This window comes from Pristiophorus japonicus, unplaced genomic scaffold, assembly GCF_044704955.1.
Source record: "Pristiophorus japonicus isolate sPriJap1 unplaced genomic scaffold, sPriJap1.hap1 HAP1_SCAFFOLD_393, whole genome shotgun sequence".
NCBI classification, from domain to species: domain Eukaryota; kingdom Metazoa; phylum Chordata; class Chondrichthyes; family Pristiophoridae; genus Pristiophorus; species Pristiophorus japonicus.
This window is the reverse complement of record NW_027253794.1, coordinates 281,920-301,631: the sequence shown is the minus strand read 5'-3', so window position 1 is coordinate 301,631 and position 19,712 is coordinate 281,920. Positions and strand designations below refer to the sequence as shown.

Below are 19,712 nucleotides of genomic sequence, written 5' to 3'. Positions count from 1 at the left end.
TACTGGTGAATTTTTTTTTACCCCATACACACAGGCCAAAGCTTCTTTCTCTATCATACTGTAAGCTCTTTCCGCTTTAGACAGACTTCTCGAAGCATACGCAACAGGTTGTAGCTTGCCCGATTCATTTGCTTGTTGGGAGTACGCAGCCAACCCCATATGATGAAGCATCACAGGCCAATTCAAGACGCTTACACAGATCATAATGAACAAGCAACTTGTTTGAACATAGCAGATTCTTGGCTTTCTCAAAGGCTCTATCTTGAGATGCACTCCAGACCCAGTTATCGCCTATTCTTAGTAACACATGCAGTGGCTCTAGTAAAGTGCTCAATCTGGGTAAGAAATTACCAAAGTAGTTGAGTAGCCCAAGGAACGAACACAGCTCCGTCACATTCTGAGGCCTGGGTGCATTTTTGATGGCCTTGGTTTTCGAATCAGTGGGCCTGATGCCATCAGCAGCTATCTTCCTCCCGAGGAATTCGATTTCAGGTGCCATTAATACAAACTTACTTCGAGCATTTCAGCCTGAGTCCCACTTTGTCCAGACGCTGTAGGACTTCTTCAAGATTGTTCAAATGTTCAGCAGTGTCGCAACCTGTGACCAGAATGTCATCTTGAAACACGACAGTTCTAAGAATGGACTTCAGTAAACTTTCCATATTCCTCTGAAATATGGCTGCAGCCGAACGAACCCCAAAAGGACACCTGTTGTAGACAAACAGTCCTTTATGGGTGTTGATGCAGGTGAGTTTCTTCGAAGTGTCGACAAGCTCCTGGGTCATATAGGCCGATGTCAGATCCAGTTTCGTGAATGACTTTCCATCAGCTAGCATGGTGAACAGGTCATCAGCCCTGGGTAACGGATACTGATCCTGTTTCGAAAATTGGTTAATCGTAACCTTGTAGTCTCCACAAATCCTGACAGTGCCATCACTCTTCAACACAGGAACAATGGGACTGGCCCATTCATTAAACTCGACCGGTGATATGATTCCTTCACGCTGGAGTCTGTCAAGCTCAATTTCAACCCTCATCATGTACGGAACAGACCGAGCTTTGTGATAGACAGGCCTTGCATTAGAGTCCAGGTGAATCTGTACCTTGGCCCCTATAAAATTACCAATGCCCAGTTCAAACAAAGAAGGAAACTTTTTCAATATTTGAGCACACAAAGTATCATCCACCAAGGACAACATCTTGACATCCTTCCAGTTCAGCTTGATTTTCTCGAGCCAATTCCTGACAAACAGCATTGGACCATTACCTGGGACGATCCATAATGGTAATTCGTGAACCACACCATCATATGACACCTCGATTGCTGCACTGCTGAGCACCGGTATGAGTTCCTTAGTGTAAGTACGCAACCTGACATTGACTGGACTCAGCTTCGGTTTCGCAGCCTTAGTGTCCCACAGCTTGTCGAATGTCCTTTGGTTCATTATCGACTGGCTCACACTCATGCCCAGCTCCATTGACATGCCATTCAGCTTCACATTAACGACTATCGGCTGGCTCTTGCTCAGGAACGAATACAGTCCATTCACTTCCTCCTCGGGTTGCGCATCCGGCCCATACTGAACTGGTCCTCATCAACCACGTGGTGAGCCGCACCACGCTTGCTCCGTTGTGGACACATCCTGTGAAGATGCCCCACTTTCGACTATCTATTGCATGAGTATTATCTAAAGCGACACTGATGAGGCCGATGATGCCCCCAAATGCCGACAGGGTGAAATCTGGTTTGAACTAGTTGGCAGGCTTTGAGCAGAGGCAGGTGTTGCGTAAGCAGCTCTGCCCAAAAATGATGCCATCTTGTTTACATTGCTTGCCGTGGAACTCCGACTCGTCGATGATATCGTCATCCGTCGTCATGCATGCCTGAGCAGTCGCGATGGCCTTTTTCAAATCCAGCGTCTCTGCAGCCAACAGCTTCCTGAGGATCGCATCATGGCTGATGCCTATCACGAAAACACCACGCAGCATGTCTTCCAGTATGTTCCTGAACTTACACGGCTCAGCAAGATGTCGTAGGTCGGCGACAAATCCCGACACGACCTGGCTCTCAGCACCGAACATGCGTGTAGAAACGGAAGCGTGATATGACGATCCCCTCTTGTGGCTTCAGATGGTTACCCACCAATGTACACAATTCCTCGTACCCTTTTTCCGCCGGATGTACAGGCGAGAGAAGATACTTCATGAGGCCGTAAATTTTCAGACCACAAACGGTGAGAACTGCCCTGCACTTAACTGCGTATGCCTCTGCTTCCATGCCACTGGCCACAAAATACTGATCCAGGCGGTCGACAAAATCCGCCCAATCCTCGCCCTCCACGAATCTCTCCAGGATTTCAACCCTGCCCATTGTGCATGCGAAGGTTCTTAAATTACCTCGTCGTCAATTGTAATGACTCAAGAGTCTGGTTACTGTAAACTCACTCAGGTGCAACCTGATCCATCTTTATTCCAGCCCGAGAGTGACAAAGACACCCAGCTTATATACAGATGACCAAGCACACATGCCACATGCGTACAGCCCGATGACCTCCAACCACGGCGCTCTCTGGTGTCTGGTGACCCCCAAGCATTAATACATAACAGACACCCTCTCTAAAAAGTTATATTTTCATCTTTGCAGAGAAAGGTGGCACACAACAAATGGGAAGCACTCAAATAGGAGGAGGCATAGCAAATCTGTACCACTGCAAGAGAGGGTCGCTACTTTGATAGGTCCTGCCTGGAGAAAAGCAACCACCACTGCACAAGCTGGGCTCACACTCGAGAGAGAGAGGGTAAGTCCTGCAAATTCCACAATCTGGCTTTGCTAAATGTTAAGTACTGCGTGGGCTAGCCATGCTTCGGTTCGTGGGGATGTCTCCGTCAGCTATGCTTCGGTTAATGCAATGTGCTATCATTCATTGTGGTCCTTCAAATCAGCCTGCTGCCTGCGCTGTGTGAGCCTACTCAGGTCACCCACCCTGCCCCCTCCTTTGCTGCTCACCATTTGTCTGTTCTGTTATATTTTGCAGAACTTGAGGCCAACCCTGACGATGTAGAAGAAGATTCAGACCCGGACGAGCCTGAAGAGGAGAACATCTTCCAATCCCTCCTTCCAGACAAAGAGCATGGGGGTCAGGGGAGGGGAAGGGGGAGGTGATGGATGAAGCCCCCACTGTTGTACTCACCTTGGAAAGGGTGCAGGAGGCGCTCATTAAGGCACCAGGCCCTTTCCTGAGTGGTTCAAGTATTGTTGTGACATTCCATGGTTTCCCACAGTCCGAGATTGGGGATTCCAGTGCGGTGCAGCGAGGCACACCCAGGGCCCCTCCATCAGAGGCTGCGGGTGCCAGTGGGGTGCAGCGAGGAATACCCAAGGCCCAACCATCCGAGGCTGCGGGTCCCAGTGGGATGCAGCGTGCCACATCCAGGGTGAGGAGGGGAAGGAGAGCTCGATAGCGCTCTCCTGAGGTGTAGGATCTAACAGATGTGTTTCAGATGATGGCAATGAGTGCGGAGAGCATTGACCTTACATGATCACCCCTGGACACCATCAGTGGGGTGGGTGATGAGGTTCCGGGACTGTCAGGAGAAGTAACAGCACTATCATGAGAAATAGGAACACTGTCCGGGAACATGAGGGAGGGAATGTCTCAGGCAGCGGAAACAATGTCAGTGAACATGAGGGAGGGAATGTCGGAGTTAGCTGCTGTAATAAGGGAACATGCCCAGACCCCGCACCCATTGACAGAACAACTGCCACTCCCACTCCAGTCCTCAGACCAGCCTCTGAAGAGGCCCAAGCCGTGCCCTCCACATTACGGCCTGCCCCCCTCCCCCCCACCCCCCGCCCCTTCAAGAAGTGCGCATTACCCGAGATGTTCGAAAGAATAAGCTTGGTACCAACCCAAGAAATGCTGCACCACTGCCTGTGGGCAGGGGTGTAATCACCAAGACCAAGCGCAGCGGGCGGTCTTAGAATAAGGTGGAGGAGGAGAGATGGGTGCAGCCTTTCTTTGCAGCTGCTGCTGTTATTATTATTGTTGTTATTGTTGTAACTGTTCTCAAATATTTTTTTTTTTTAATTGTAAATTATGCAAATTTACAAGTTTAAAAGTTTGTAAGTTTGTTAAAATTTTGAATAAAATATATTTTAAATTCTAACTGAATCATTTCCATTATTTGTTCCATTATTAACACAACTTTTTGAAGTAAAGAAGAATCATTTCCATCATTTGTTCCATTAGCACAACACAACATTACGGAACAGGTCCAATCAGTAAACATGGTCTATTTGCAATAGTTGCCGCTGAGCCTTCAGGCAGTAAAGCGTTCACGGATGAGCTGCTGGCGCAAGGCTTGAGCAATCGTTAAAGAGGCACGACGACCTGCCCTCCTCCGCCGTCATGCTCCGAGTTCAGGTAGTTGCATGGCTTCCTCGTCCTCGTCATCTGCATCTTCCTCATCATCATCAGCCACTCTCACCTCAGGTGGGTCTTTTACTACCAGCTGCTGCTGCCTCATGATGGCTGAGTTATGCAGCATGCAGCACACAACAGTGAACTGACCGACAATCTCAGAGGAGTATTGCAAGTAGCCTCCGGAATGGTTCAGGCATCGGAAACGCTGCTTCAAGATGCCAATAGTCCTCTCTATTATGCTGCGCGTCGCAATGTGCGCCATGTCATTGAAAGTTGGCATACAGGTACAGCAGGCGGTGAAGAAGGCAAATGGTATGTTGGCCTTCATAGCTAGGGGATTTGAGTATAGGAGCAGGGAGGTCTTACTGCAGTTGTACAGGGCCTTGGTGAGGCCTCAGCTGGAATATTGTGTTGCGTTTTGGTCTCCTAATCTGAGAAAGGACGTTCTTGCTATTGAGGGAGTGCAGCGAAAGTTCACCAGACTAATTCCCAGGATGGCAGGACTGACATATGAGGAGAGACTGGATCAACTGGGCCTTTATACATTGCAGTTTAGAAGGATGAGAGGGGATCTCATAGAAACATATAAGATTCTGACGGGACGGGACAGGTTAGATGCGGGTAGAATGTTCCCGATGTTGGGGGAAGTCCAGAGCCAGGGGACACAGTCTTAGGATAAGGGGTAGGCCATTTAGGAATGAGATGAGGAGAAACTTCTTCACTCAGAGAGTTGTTAACCTGTGGAATTCCCTGCCGCAGAGTTGTTGATGCCAGTTCATTGGATATATTCAAGAGGGAGTTAGATATGGCCCTTACGGCTAAGGGGATCAAGGGGTATGGAGAGAAAGCAGGAAAGGGGTACTGAAGGAATGATCAGCCATGATCTTATTGAATCGTGGTGTAGGCTCGAAGGGCTGAATGGCCTGCTCCTGCACCTATTTTCTATGTTTCTATGTTGTATTCCCTCTGGGTTATGCGTAGGGGCGTCATCAGTCAGGTGGTGAGGCCGTACCCTTTGTCTCCCAGTAGACAGCTCTACCCTTCTGGCTGCTGCTGAAATATGGCAGATATAACGCTCTCGTGTAGGATGAATGCATCATGGGTACTCCCAGGATATCTTGCATCAACTGACATGATGCGATGCATGTCATCACACACGAGCTGCACATTAACGGAGTGGAAGCCTTTTCTGTTCCTGTGCATCTTGGAATCATCCAAAGATGTTCGCAAGGCGATGTGGGTACAATCAATGTAGCCCTGTACCTTTGGGAAGCCAGCAATCCTGGAGAAACCCACAGCACATTCATGCATTGCCTGGGCAGTCATGGGGAGCTTTATGTCGTCATTCCTCCGGGCATATAGTGCAGCAATCACCTGCAAAATGCAGATGTGCGCTACATGTTGAGAAATGGCACCCACAGCCCCAGTTGTGGCCTAGAACGATCCGGAGGCATAGAATGAAAGTGCAGCTGTAACCTTCACTTCAACTGACAAAGCAGTCCTCCTGACGCTTCTAGGTTTCAGGTCTGCTTTTACTAACTCACAGATCCCAGTTACAACTTCTTTGCGGAAACACAACCTTCTGACGCAGTCTGCATCACTCAGGTGCCCGTCTCGATATACCCGACGTGGGTAAAGCCTCCTACCCACCACCCTACGTGCTCTGAGGTTCCTCATGCGATGATGTCGAATCAATTATCTCCTCCGCAGCATCATCATGCAGAAAGCTTGTACAAGGTATGGCATTGTCAGTATTGCCCCCATGATTCGATTGTACCTTTGTAAGAAGCTCAAAACGGCAGGCAGGACAAGGTTCTTTGCTCTCTCTCTCCCCAAGGTCGACGCCCTAGTAAGGACCACACCTAGGGCTGAGCAGGCGCAATGATCGGGATCCCCCGAGCTTCCTTTGATGCATAGTGGCATAGTGTAAGGCTTCTCATGCTTTCCATTTGCTTTCCACACCCTCCCGGGCTCCATTTGATGCATAGTGTAAGGCTTCACATGCCTTCCGTTTGCCTTCCCCCATACTCCTGGGCTTTTTTGGGGGGGGAGAGGCTGTCGGGAAACGGCTGCCTCAACTTCTGAGGCTTCCTGCAGCCTTCTCACTGCTGCAAGAAGCCTCAGTGCTGATCATAGAAGGGCAATGTGCTTTTATTAAAAAATGTTCAAACATTAAACAGCTACAAAGAACTACAAAAATGGCCGAGTGCCAATGTTTCCTTCACACTGCGCATGCGCGAACGCTCCAACGCGCACGCGCAGGGTTGCCGGCACGAATAAAACTAATTTAAATGGTACCCGCCCACTCCCACTTACAAAATCGGCGCGAGTGGTAGGCTCCGCCCACCTGGGCGCCGCGCCAAGCAGACATGGAGCTGCAGGGCGCTCCAGAATCGCGCGTTTTTTTTCAGGCGCCGTTTTTGGCACGAAAAACGGGCGCCCAGCTCGGAGGGGCGCCCGTTTTGTAGCGTGTGGAAACTTGGGGCCAGAGAGTTACGGAGTCAGATACAAATCTTTAAAAGTGGGGCTATAAGTTGATAAAGCTGCAAAAAAAAATCAACTGGATCTTGATTTTATACATAGAGTATAAAACCAAAAAGATAATGATAGCTTACACAAAGGTCATTGCTAGGCCACAGTTAGAATATTGCTTTCAGCTTTGGGTGCTGTCATGTTTTGAAATGTTTGCCAATTTGGCTCAAAAAGGATGTGGATTAATTTATATTATGATATTTACTATTACTACTGATATTACTATTTAACTTTGGTCCACAAATGATTAACTCAAAGGAAGAACAAGCTACTCGGGTTGTAGATTAGGTCCCTTAGCTGGGGCACAAGATCAAGAAGATGACAAAATTGTGTTTCACACAAAAGAGGTTAGTTTGTGATAAGGGGGGTAATCTGGTGCAATAGATCACCCGCGTGTTATAGAAAACACCCTGAATTTCATTTCCAATCAGGTGGGTTCTATAATTGGTAGTCCATTCTGTGACATTACCATCCAGGCAGAGAAGTTGAAAATTACCCCCAATTTTTCCAACACTTCCTCGAGAAATTTGCAGCTGTAATAGTGGTTTCATTCACTAAGCACAGCTAAACAGAGAGGCTTCTGATCTAAGATGATAGTTTGACTGGCAACTCGGTGAGCTGCAGAAGTGTCAGAGGTCAAAACTTTTTTGGCTTCTCTCAGTAGAAGGCGGCAGTTTGCAGTAAGTTTGAGTTTGAAACTGTCAGATAGGCAGAGAATACTCTTTCCAAGAGAGTACCAGTCAGTTCACCAATACTGACTGGTAAAGTGAAAGTAGGCCTGTACCAACAGCGACGTTTGTGTATTTTATTATTTTAGATAGGAGCGATAGGAAATATATAAACCTTGTTGCAATAATAGTATTCCGTTCAGTCATGTATTTCATGTAAAATAAACCATCTTGTTGGTTTATAATTGACCACATCTCACTGGATTGCTCATCAGTTTGCCTTCTCGGAGATAAGAGAAATGTATGTGGGTCACATGCAAGATCTTAATTCTTAAATTTATGCTCTCTAGTTACCAACTTACTGACCAAGGGAAATAGTTATCCTGTATTTACCTTGCTAAAGTTGCTTATAATTGTTCATATGTCTTTAAGATCTCCTCTTAACCTTATCCGTTCTAGCGAAAAATGCCCCAGTTTATCTGGTCTTTACTCATAACTAAAGCTTCCATCCCCAGTAACATTTTAGTAAATCTCTTCCAACTAGACTCGAGTTACCCGGTTTATCCTTTCTCCTTTTTTGAACAGAGGCATTACATTAGCAATACTTCACTCCTCTGCCACAATTGTCATATCCAAGGATGTTTGAAAGGTTGTGATCATAGCCTCTGCTATTTCCTCTCTAACTTCCCTCAGAATTCTAGGATGCACACTATTATGGTCACTTTTGTGTAGAATTTGGAGTCAGTTCTTGATACACTTGATAAAATAACACTGGTGTTAGCTGAACCCAAGATGTATATTTTATTTTTCACCTGATAAACTGTAGTTATCCCTGAGGATGAGAGAATTTATGCAGAAATTTTTCTTAAGAAATTAAATGATATGGAGTAGAGTCTACCGTAAGGATATATTGTACATAGCCTCTGGAATCAGCAGCCTTGGTGGGACAAATAGGGGCAGAATTTTTTGTTAGCACTTGAGTGCAAAGCATCACCTGGGTGGAGTGCAGAGAGATATATCAAGTAGGGAGGATCACACGCCAATAATTGAGCCTGCCTGATTTTCCCAAGTTTGCACCTCCTAGGCAATGCTTTAGTTTAACATGCTTAAGAGAGAAGTCTGCCTCACAGTCTTTTCTTGCACTATGTTTATTATTTTTAAATTATGCAATGGGTACGAAGCAAGAAAGCTAAAGTAAAACAAGTTATCCTTTAAGAAAACTCAGGGAACTTATTTTTCGCAAGTACTGAGTCCCTACTGGCAAATTACAGGTGAAAGGGGAAGGTGTCATAGGACACAGCAGTTATAATGCAGAGAATGAATGAGCTCTTTCTATGCCGCAGATTTCTATGATTCTATACCAGGAGATGGCACATGATGCAAACAAGGCTATTAACGTGTGATTCTTAAAGGGGTCATCTCTCTTCCAAATTTTCCTCTTTTGAACAATGAACTAATCAATATCATGTGGAGGATAATTTAATGAGAAAAAATGCATATACGACAGGGACAATTTTCCAACTTTGTGCCGGTGACAAGAACTTCAGCCTCCAGAAGTGCAAGTCGGAAATTTGAGCATGTGCTCTGCACAATTTTCTGACAACTAATTTAAACGGTTTGAAAAGCAACACCCGAATTTTTACAGTGAGGAAGTCTCTCTGGCATAAACACAAAGATGGGAAACTTTTCTATTTTGAAACTTGAAAGATGTACCTTTTACCACTGGAGCTTTTTTTCCCCAAAACATGAATTACACATATAAATTAACTCATAAAATAATATACTAAAATCAATAAATACCTTTTCAGGGTACGTAACAAGAAATAGTTTTTGGTCTTCCAGATTGTTCACACATTTGTGCAGAAATCCACTGCGGAAAAGGAATTCTTTAACTCCCATTTCACTTATTGAGAAAGAATGGTCCGAGATGTACAATGCTGAATTATCCTGAGAATACAAATAAAAAGTGTGAAATCTATAATATATGCTTAGTCACAGAGAGAATCTATTGTAAAATTGCTTAAAGGGGAAGATATGTGCTAGCAGGAGCATTCTCAGGGCAATTAACCATCATTATCCCTTCAACCACAACTCCACGAAGATATTTAAGTTGTCAAAGTAACAAGCTTTAGTTGCTGATGCCCATCAGGAAGAAGGAGCAGGTGCGATGCTAGGAGAAGGACATTTGTAGCAAGATTCGGACTGTCTTGGAATTAGAGTTATGAACAAATTGTACTGTGTTCTATATTTTTAAAATGCATTCTTATTTTAAAATGGAACTACTTGACACCAATTTTGTACACAATGATTCAGTTCAAACTAAATGTTGCTCATAAAATCATAGAATGACACAGCACAGAAGGAGGTTATTCAGCCCATCGAGCCTGTGCTCGATGAAAGAGCTATCGAATTAGTCCCACTCCCAGCTCTAATCCCATTGTCCTACAATTTTTTTTCTTCAAATATTCATCCAGTTCCTTTTTGACAATTACTATTGAATCTGCTTCCATCACCCTTTCAGGCAGTACATTCCAGATCACCAACAACTCGCTGTGTTAAAAATGTTTTCCTAAAGTCGCCTCTGGTTCTTTTGCTAATTACCTTAACTCTGTGTCCTCCAGCTACCGACCCTTCTGCCATTGGAAACAATGGGAGAAAAATTGGATTACTGCTGAAAATGAGCACGTAGATCATGATGAGAGATCAACCTGTGCCCGTTCAAAGTGATGCTGGCAGCACGCCAACTTCATGCTGCTAATTAGAATGATTGTGGCGTACAGTCCAACATTGAACATAAGAACATAAGAAATAGGAGCAGGAGTAGGCCATTTTGTCCCTCGAACCTGCTCCGCCCTTCAATAAAATCATGGCTGGTCTGATCCTGGCCTCAACTCCACTTCCCTGCCCACTCCCCATAACCCTTGACTCGCTTATCATTCAAAAATCTGTATACGAACATATTGAATGCGCTGCTGAGTGGCTGCATGCTCAACAGGGGGCCCAAATTTCTAAAAGGCTAGCATCAATTAAAACTAGTCTGCATTTCTTAAAGGCAACCTGCACCTCTGAAATGGGAGGTGCATTCTGGCTGCTGCAGGTATTTCAACTGGCTGGGGAACAGAATGTGAGCGTTAAGAATTAGTATTGATGGTACAACAGGGGAAAGAGCGTGCTCCAACATTCTTGGATGTAGCACTGGAGGTTTTGGTGCAGGAGGTGGACAGGAGGAGAGAGGTCCTGTATCCACTGGGGGGGGGGGGGGGGCGGTGGGAGGGGGGGCAGTCAGAGGACCGTCCAGGCAAAATCGGAACATGCAATGGGAGCAGATAGCGTCATAGTCAATGGCAGCAATAGAAACATAGAAACATAGAAAATAGGTGCAGGAGTAGGCCATTCGGCCCTTCGACTCTGCACCACCATTCAATAAGATCATGGCTGATCATTCACCTCAGTACCCCTTTCCTGCTTTCTCTCCATACCCCTTGATCCCTTGAGCCGTAAGGGCCATATCTAACTCCCTCTTGAATATATCCAATGAACTGGCATCAACAACTCTCTGCATTATGGGAATTCCATAGGTTAACAACTCTCTGAGTGAAGAAGTTTCTCCTCATCTCAGTCCTAAATGACTTACCTTTTATCCTTAGACTATGTCCCCTGGTTCTGGACTTCCCCAACATCGTGAACATTCTTCCTGCATCTAACCTGTCCAGTTCCGTCCAGAATTTTATATGTTTCTATGAGATCCCCTCTCGTCCTTCTAAACCCCAGTGAATACAGGCCCAGTCGATCCAGTCTCTCCTCATGTGTCAGTCCTGCCATACTGAGAATCAGTCTGGTGAACCTTCGCTGCACTCCCTCAATAGCAAGAACGTCCTTCCTCAGATTAGGAGACCAAAACTGAACACAATATTCCAGGTGAGGCCTCACTAAGGCCCTGTACAACTGCAGTAAGACCTCCCTGCTCCTATACTCAAATCCCCGAGTTATGAAGGCCAACATACCATTTGCCTTCTTCACCACCTGCTGTACCTGCATGCCAACTTTCAATGACTGATGTACCATGACACCCAGGTCTCGTTGCACCTCCCCTTTTCCTCATCTGCCGCCATTCACATAATATTCTGCCTTCGTGTTTTTGCCACCAAAGTGGATAACCTCCCATTTATCCACATTATACTGCATCTGCCGCTCATTTGCCCACTCACCTAACCTGTCCAAGTCACCCTGCAGCCTTTTAGCATCCTCCTCAAAGCTCACACTGCCACCCATCTTAGTGTCATCTGCAAACTTGGAGATATTACACTCAATTCATTAATGTATATTGTAAATAGCTGGGGTCCCAGCACCGAGCCCTGCGGCACTCCACTAGTCACTGCCTGCCGTTCTGAAAAGGACCCGTTTATCCCGACTCTCTGCTTCCTGTCTGCCAACCAGTTCTCTATCCACGTCAGTACATTACCCCCAATACCATGTGCTTTAATTTTGCACAACAATCTCTTGTGTGGGACCTTGTCAAAAGCCTTTTGAAAGTCCAAATACATCACATCCACCAGTTCTCCCTTGTCCACTCTACTAGTTACATCCTCAAAAAATTCTAGAAGATTTGTCAAGCAGGATTTCCCATTCATAAATCCATGCTGACTTGGACTGATCCCGTCACTGCTTTCCAAATGCGCTGCTATTTCATCTTTAATAATTGATTCCAACATTTTCCCCACGACTGATGTCAGGCTAACCGGTCTATAATTACCCGCCTTCTCTCTCCCTCCCTTCTTAAAAAGTGGTGTTACATTAGCTACCCTCCAGTCCATAGGAACTGATCCAGAGTCAATAGACTGTTGGAAAATGATCACCAATGCATCCACTATTTCTATGGTCACTTCCTTAAGTACTCTGGGATGCAGACTATCAGGCCTCGGGAATTTATTGGCCTTCTATCCCATCAATTTCCCGAATACGATTTCCTGCCTAATAAGAGTTTCCTTCAGTTCCTCCTTCTCACTAGACCCTCGTTCCCTTAGTATTTCCGGAAGGTTATTTGTGTCTTCCTTTGTGAAGACAGAACCAAAATATTTGTTTAACTGGTCCGCTATTTCTTTGTTCCCCATTATAAATTCACCTAAATCTGACTGCAAGGAACCTACGTTTGTCTTCATTAATCTTTTTCTCCATATATCTATAGAAGCTTTTGCAGTCAGTTTTTATGTTCCCTGCAAGCTTCCTCTCATACTCTATTTTCCCCCTCCTAATTAAATCCTTTATCTTCCTCTGCTGTATTTCAAAATTCTCCCATTCCTCAGGTTTGCTACTTTTTCTGGTCAATTTATATTCCTCTTCCTTGATTTAACACTATCCTTAATTTCCCTTGTTAGCCACGGTTGAGCCACTTTCCCCATTTTATTTTTACTCCAGACAGGGATGTACAATTGTTGAAGTTCATCCACGTGATCTTTAAATGTTTGCCATTGCCTATCCACCGTCAACACTTTAAGTATCACTCGCCAGTGTATTCTAGCCAATTCACATCTCATACCATCAAAGTTACCTTTCCTTAAGTTCAGGACCCTAGTCTCTAGAATTAACTGTGTCTCTCTCCATCTTAATAAAGAATTCTACCATATTATGGTCACGCTTCCCCAAAGGGCCTCGCACAACGTGATTGCTAATTAGTCCTTTCTCATTACACATCACCCAGTCTAGAATGGCCAGCCTAGGATGTAGTTAAATAGTTGGGAATCTTTCAGGTTTAGACAGAGAAAAACAAAGTAACTCTCCAGTAGGAGGCAATTAGCAGCTAGTTAAAACCAGTTCTGTAAACGACTGACCAATAGTGAGTCATCTGACCGAGATAGAGTTTAAAAAAAGGCAGCTCGTGCAGAACACGGAGTGCAACAGCATAGAGTGGCATTTGTGAGTTTGGTAAGTGGGTGAGTTTGGGCAAGTGGGGGTGGCTGGTGCTGTTTTGTCTTGTTTTTCCTACCAGTGCTGACACTAGAGCAGCTCATAAGGAGTGCGAGAGTAGGAGACGGAGGCCCAGAGACCAGCCCAACCAGTTGCAGACAAAGATAGAGGAGTGCGAAATCGAGAGGTGACGTCACAGCCAAGCTGGTAAGCGGTTGGCTGTTCGACTGGTAAGTATAACTCTCTTTTAGACTGACTTTTAGATTGATTTAATTGGCAGCGAACTACTAAGTAGCTGTTTGGTGTTTAAGTAAATTTTAGTAAGTAAATTAATTTAAGGGTTAAGTCATGGCAGGAGAGCTCGGACCCGTGTCATGCTCCTCCTGTGCTATGTGGGAAGTCAGGGACGCTTCCAGTGTCCCTGACTACTATGTGTGCGGGAAGTGTGTCCAGCTGCAGCTCCTGACAGACCGCATGACGGCACTGGAGCTGCGGATGGACTCACTCTGGAGCATGCGCGATGCTGAGAATGTTGTGGATAGCACATTTAGTGAGTTGGTCACACCGCAGGTAAGGGTAGGATAGATAGTGAATGGGTGAACAAGAGGCAAGGCAAAAGCAGGAAGGTAGTGCAGGAGTCCCCTGCGGTCATCTCCCTCCAAAACAGATATACCGTTTTGGATACTGTTGGGGGAGATGACTTACTAGGGGAAGGCACCAGCAGCCAGGTTCATGGCACCGTGGGTGGCTCTGCTGCACAGAAGGGTGGGAAAAAGAGTGGGAGAGCTATAGTGATGGGGGATTCTATTGTAAGGGGAATAGATAGGAGTTTCCTCGGCCGCAACCGAGACCCCAGGATGGTACGTTGCCTCCCTGGTGCAAGGGTCAAGGATGTCTCGGAGCAGCTGCAGAGCATTCTGGGGAGGGAGGGTGAACAGCCAGTTGTCGTGGTTCATGTAGGTACCAACAATATAGGTAAGAAGTGGGAAGAGGTCCTACAAACTGAATTTAGGGAGCTAGGAGTTAAATTAAAAAGTAGGACCTCAAAGATAGTAATCTCTGGATTGCTACCAGTGCCACGTGCTGATCAGAGTAGAGGGAGCAGGATAGTTAGAATAAATACGTGGCTTGAGCAGTGGTGCAAGAGGGAGGGATTCAAATTCCTGGGACATTGGAACCAGTTCTGGGGGAAGTGGGACCTGTACAAAAGGGACGGTCTGCACTTGGGCAGGACTAGAACTGATGTCTTGGGGGTAACATTTGCTAATGCAGTTCGGGAGTGTTTAAACTAATATGGCAGGGGGATGGGAACCTATGCAGCGAGATGGGGCAAAATAATATGGAGTCAGAAACAGATGGTAGAAAGGTAAAAAGCAATAGTGGAAGGCCGAGTAAACAAAGGCAAGAAACAAAAAGGGCCACACTACATCATCATTTTAAAAGGACAAAGGGTGTTAAAAAAACAAGCCTGAAGGCTTTGTGTCTTAATGCAAAGAGTATCCGTAATAAAGTGGATGAATTAACTGTGCAAATAGATGTTAACAGATATGATTTGATTGGAATTACAGAGACATGGCTCCAGGATGATCAGGGCTGGGAACTCAACATCCAGGGGTATTCAACATTCAGGAAGGATAGAATAAAAGGAAAAGGAGGTGGGGTAGCATTGCTGGTTAAAGAGGAGATTAATGCAATAGTTAGGAAGGACATTAGCTTGGATGATGTGAAATCTATATGGGTAGAGCGGCAGAACACCAAAGGGCAAAAAACGTTAGTGGGAGTAGTGTACAGACCTCCCAACAGTAGTAGTGATGATGGAGAGGGCATCAAACAGGAAATTAGGGGTGCATGCAATAAAGGTGCAGAAGTTATCATGGGTGACTTTAATATGCATATAGATTGGGCTAACCAAACTGGAAGCAATACGGTGGAGGAGGATTTCCTGGAGTGCATAAGGGACGGTTTTCTAGACCAATATTTCGAGGAACCAACTAGGGGGGAGGCCATCTTAGACTGGGTGTTGTGTAATGAGAGAGGATTAATTAGCAATCTCGTTGTGCGAGGCCCCTTGGGGAAGAGTGACCATTATATGGTGGAATTCTACATTAGGATGGAGAATGAAACAGTTAATTTAGAGACCATGGTCCAGAACTTAAAGAAGGGTAACTTTGAAGGTATGAGGCGTGAATTGGCTAGGATAGATTGGCGAATGATACTTAAGGGGTTGACTGTGGATGGGCAATGGCAGACATTTAGAGACCGCATGGATGAACTACAACAATTGTACATCCCTGTCTGGTGTAAAAATAAAAAAGGGAAGGTGGTGCAACCGTGGCTATCAAGGGAAATCAGGGATAGTATTAAAGCCAAGGAAGTGGCATACAAATTGGCCAGAAATAGCAGTGAACCTGGGGACTGGGAGAAATTTAGAACTCAGCAGAAGAGGACAAAGGGTTTGATTAGGGCAGGGAAAATAGAGTACGAGAGGAAGCTTGCAGGGAACATTAAGGCGGACTGCAAAAGTTTCTATATATATGTAAAGAGAAAAAGGTGAGTAAAGACAAATGTAGGTCCTCTGCAGTCAGAATCAGGGGAAGTCATAACGGGGAACAAAGAAATGGCAGACCAATTGAACAAGTACTTTGGTTCGGTATTCACTAAGGAGGACACAAACAACCTTCCGGATATAAAAGGGGTCAGACGGTCTAGTAAGAAGGAGGAACTGAGGGAAATCCTTATTAGTCGGGAAATTGTGTTGGGGAAATTGATGGGATTGAAGGCCGATAAATCCCCAGGGCCTGATGGACTGCATCCCAGAGTACTTAAGGAGGTGGCCTTGGAAATAGCCAATGCATTGACAGTCATTTTCCAACATTCCATAGACTCTGGATCAGTTCCTATCGAGTGGAGGGTAGCCAATGTAACCCCACTTTTTAAAAAAGGAGGGAGAAAGAAAACAGGGAATTATAGACCAGTCAGCCTGACATCGGTCGTGGGTAAAATGATGGAATCAATTATTAAGGATGTCATAGCAGCGCATTTGGAAAGAGGTGACATTATAGATCCAAGTCAGCATGGATTTGTGAAAGGGAAATCATGCTTGACAAATCTTCTGGAATTTTTTGAGGATGTTTCCAGTAGAGTGGACAAGGGAGAACCAGTTGATGTGGTGTATTTGAACTTTCAGAAGGCTTTCGACAAGGTCCCACACAAGAGATTAATGTGCAAAGTTAAAGCACATGGGATTGGGGGTAGTGTGCTGACATAGATTGAGAACTGGTTGTCAGACAGGAAGCAAAGAGTAGGAGTAAATGGGGACTTTTCAGAATGGCAGGCAGTGACTAGTGGGGTACTGCAAGGTTCTGTGCTGGTGCCCCAGCTGTTTACATTGTACATTAATGATTTAGACGAGGTGATTAAATGTAGTATCTCCAAATTTGCGGATGACACTAAGTTGGGTGGCAGTGTGAGCTGCGAGGAGGATGCTATGAGGCTGCAGAGTGACTTGGATAGGTTAGGTGAGTGGGCAAATGCATGGCAGATGAAGTATAATGTGGATAAATGTGAGGTTATCCACTTTGGTGGTAAAAACAGAGAGACAGACTATTATCTGAATGGTGACAGATTAGGAAAAGAGGAGGTGCAACGAGACCTGGGTGTCATGGTACATCAGTCATTGAAGGTTGGCATGCAGGTACAGCAGGCGGTTAAGAAAGCAAATGGCATGTTGGCCTTCATAGCGAGGGGATTTGAGTACAGGGGCAGGGAGGTGTTGCTACAGTTGTACAGGGCCTTGGTGAGGCCACACCTGGAGTATTGTGTACAGTTTTGGTCTCCTAACTTGAGGAAGGACATTCTTGCTATTGAGGGAGTGCAGCGAAGGTTCACCAGACTGATTCCCGGGATGGTGGGACTGACATATCAAGAAAGACTGGATCAACTGGGCTTGTATTCACTGGAGTTCAGAAGAATGAGGGGATCTCACAGAAACATTTAAAATTCTGACGGGTTTAGACAGGTTAGATGCAGGAAGAATGTTCCCAATGTTGGGGAAGTCCAGAATCAGGGGTCACAGTCTAAGGATAAGGGGTAAGCCATTTAGGACCAAGATGAGGAGAAACGTCTTCACCCAGAGAGTGGTGAACCTGTGGAATTCTCTACCACAGAACGTTGTTGAGGCCAATTCACTAAATATATTCAAAAAGGAGTTAGATGTAGTCCTTACTACTAGGGGGATCAAGGGGTATGGCGAGAAAGCAGGAATGGGGTACTGAAGTTGCATGTTCAGCCATGAACTCATTGAATGGTGGTGCAGGCTCGAAGGGCCGAATGTCCTACACCTGCACCTATTTTCTGTTTCTATGTCGTCCCGAGGATCTGAATGCAATGTTGCAAGGAGTTTAATGACCTTACACGAGTGGTCAAGATCAGTGAATTTATCTTCAAATGCCATATCCTTACAACTAGATCACTAGCCTCACACATTGCTGAATTCAGCACCCCACCCCCCCCACCCCCCATTTACTCACCTACCAACAATCTCTATCAATCGCGACTCAATTCTAACATTCATAGCTTCACCTCACCCTCACACAATTAGCACTGTTGCAAGCCTCACATCATTTCTCACAGCTTGCATACACTGGCAACTATTCAACCATGAAAGTCACATCATCCAAACAGATTGTACGACACGAACTTCCATTTCTCTTGCAGGATACGGTGATGCACAATTGGAGGCAGCAGCGGTTACCTGTTGAGGGACAGGCGCACCTGCATATCCTAACCCACATGGTGGAAACGGTCCTGGCCACTCTTGGAAGGGACATTGCTGAGCCCATGGCCTGCGGCACGGCTGAATCAATTAAAGATGACGATATCCTCATACCTAAGCCTCCTTTTCACATCCTACTTCCCCCTCATCCCACAGTTTCTTGGATTTATAAACCGCAGATGGTGTAAGCACGCACCTCTTGCTTTCCACCACTCCATCTCTCCCCTCACCCCGCTTTCTCTCACCACAACCTTACCCTTGTGCCTTTCTCCTTTTAGATGGTCAAGAACTGCAACTTGACCTGCACTGGTGATTGAGCAGAAATACAAGAGGAAGAAAATGATGCAGAAGACACAGCACCACCACCCGATTTCACACTCCAGCCACCAGCTCAGATACTGACACTGCGTGGACCTAACAGGATAGGTTAGACACGAGATCGCCATGTGGTGAGATACCGGGCACAAGTGGCCTACAGCCAGGGCAGGGGGAAAGGGTAGCACAGGTGCCAGCTCCCTGGAGGGCAAGGTTGCAAACGTGTTCTTCTGCACAGGACTCAGATAAGGACTTGGAAGGGGCGGCCTACAGAACAAATCTAATGGTTATGTACAATGAAATTCTTGGTGAATTGGAAGGCCTGCTAGAAAGCCTGAATGCAATGTCAAGGAGCATGGAGGAGTCCAGATCCAACCTTATACAGGGCTTTGGGCAAAGCTTAGAGTCCAACCTTTCCAGCGTGGAAGGAGTGAGACGATCCATTAGCGCACTTGTGGACCCAACCGTCCTGCATTGTCTGATGTTTGATGTCTCAGCTTCCTTTGCAGCACAACTAGAAGCCACCCAACATCTGAGTGCTGCAATGGAAGCTCAGACTGAAGTCATCCAAGCTCAGCTTGCTGCCACGCAAGCACAGACTGCTTCCATCACGGCTGGGTTTACCAGTGTTGAAAAGGGCTTGCAGGGTGTCACAGCAGTCCAGCAGTCTATACTCCAACAAATTACTAGGATTGCTGAGGTGCCGCCCTGGGGGAGTGGCTATGGATTCACGGAGGATGAGCCTGCTGTCCTCTCTCAGGATGACAAAATTCGTCCTCCCACCACTGCCATGTTGCCAGTGCCCTTGCTGCAACCTGTCTGCCAGCCAGCCCAGACTACTGCCACCCATGCTGAGGTGGGGCAGTCCTAAACTGGGCCTTCTCGGCCAAAAGCTGCTCGAGATCATCCAGCAAGGCCATCTGCAATCTCCCCCCCTGAAAGTCAGCAGCCTTCCACCAACCATGCTGCAGCCACTGTGGTAGCACTACATAAGAACACTAGGAAAGGCAAAGGCATGGGAAGACAAACACTAAGGGAATACACAAGGGTGATTAGTTGACTTTTGAATTAAATATTGTAATGATTTGATGCATA

At 45.9% G+C, this 19,712-nt stretch overlaps 1 protein-coding gene across 6 annotated transcripts in view; it reads right to left on the bottom strand.

Annotated features, from left to right (window-relative positions):
• The window catches only part of LOC139250576 (uncharacterized), a 336,890-nt gene that overhangs the window by 152,507 nt on the left and 164,671 nt on the right, over nt 1-19,712 (bottom strand). For 5 of the 6 annotated variants that reach the window (XM_070872975.1, XM_070872969.1, XM_070872972.1 and 2 more), the window contains one exon: nt 9,425-9,571. The exons of the other annotated variant lie outside the window; for it this stretch is intronic. In XM_070872975.1, the coding sequence (XP_070729076.1) occupies nt 9,425-9,571 (147 nt within the window). The remainder of the gene's footprint in view (nt 1-9,424; nt 9,572-19,712) is intronic. 6 annotated transcript variants of the gene reach the window in all.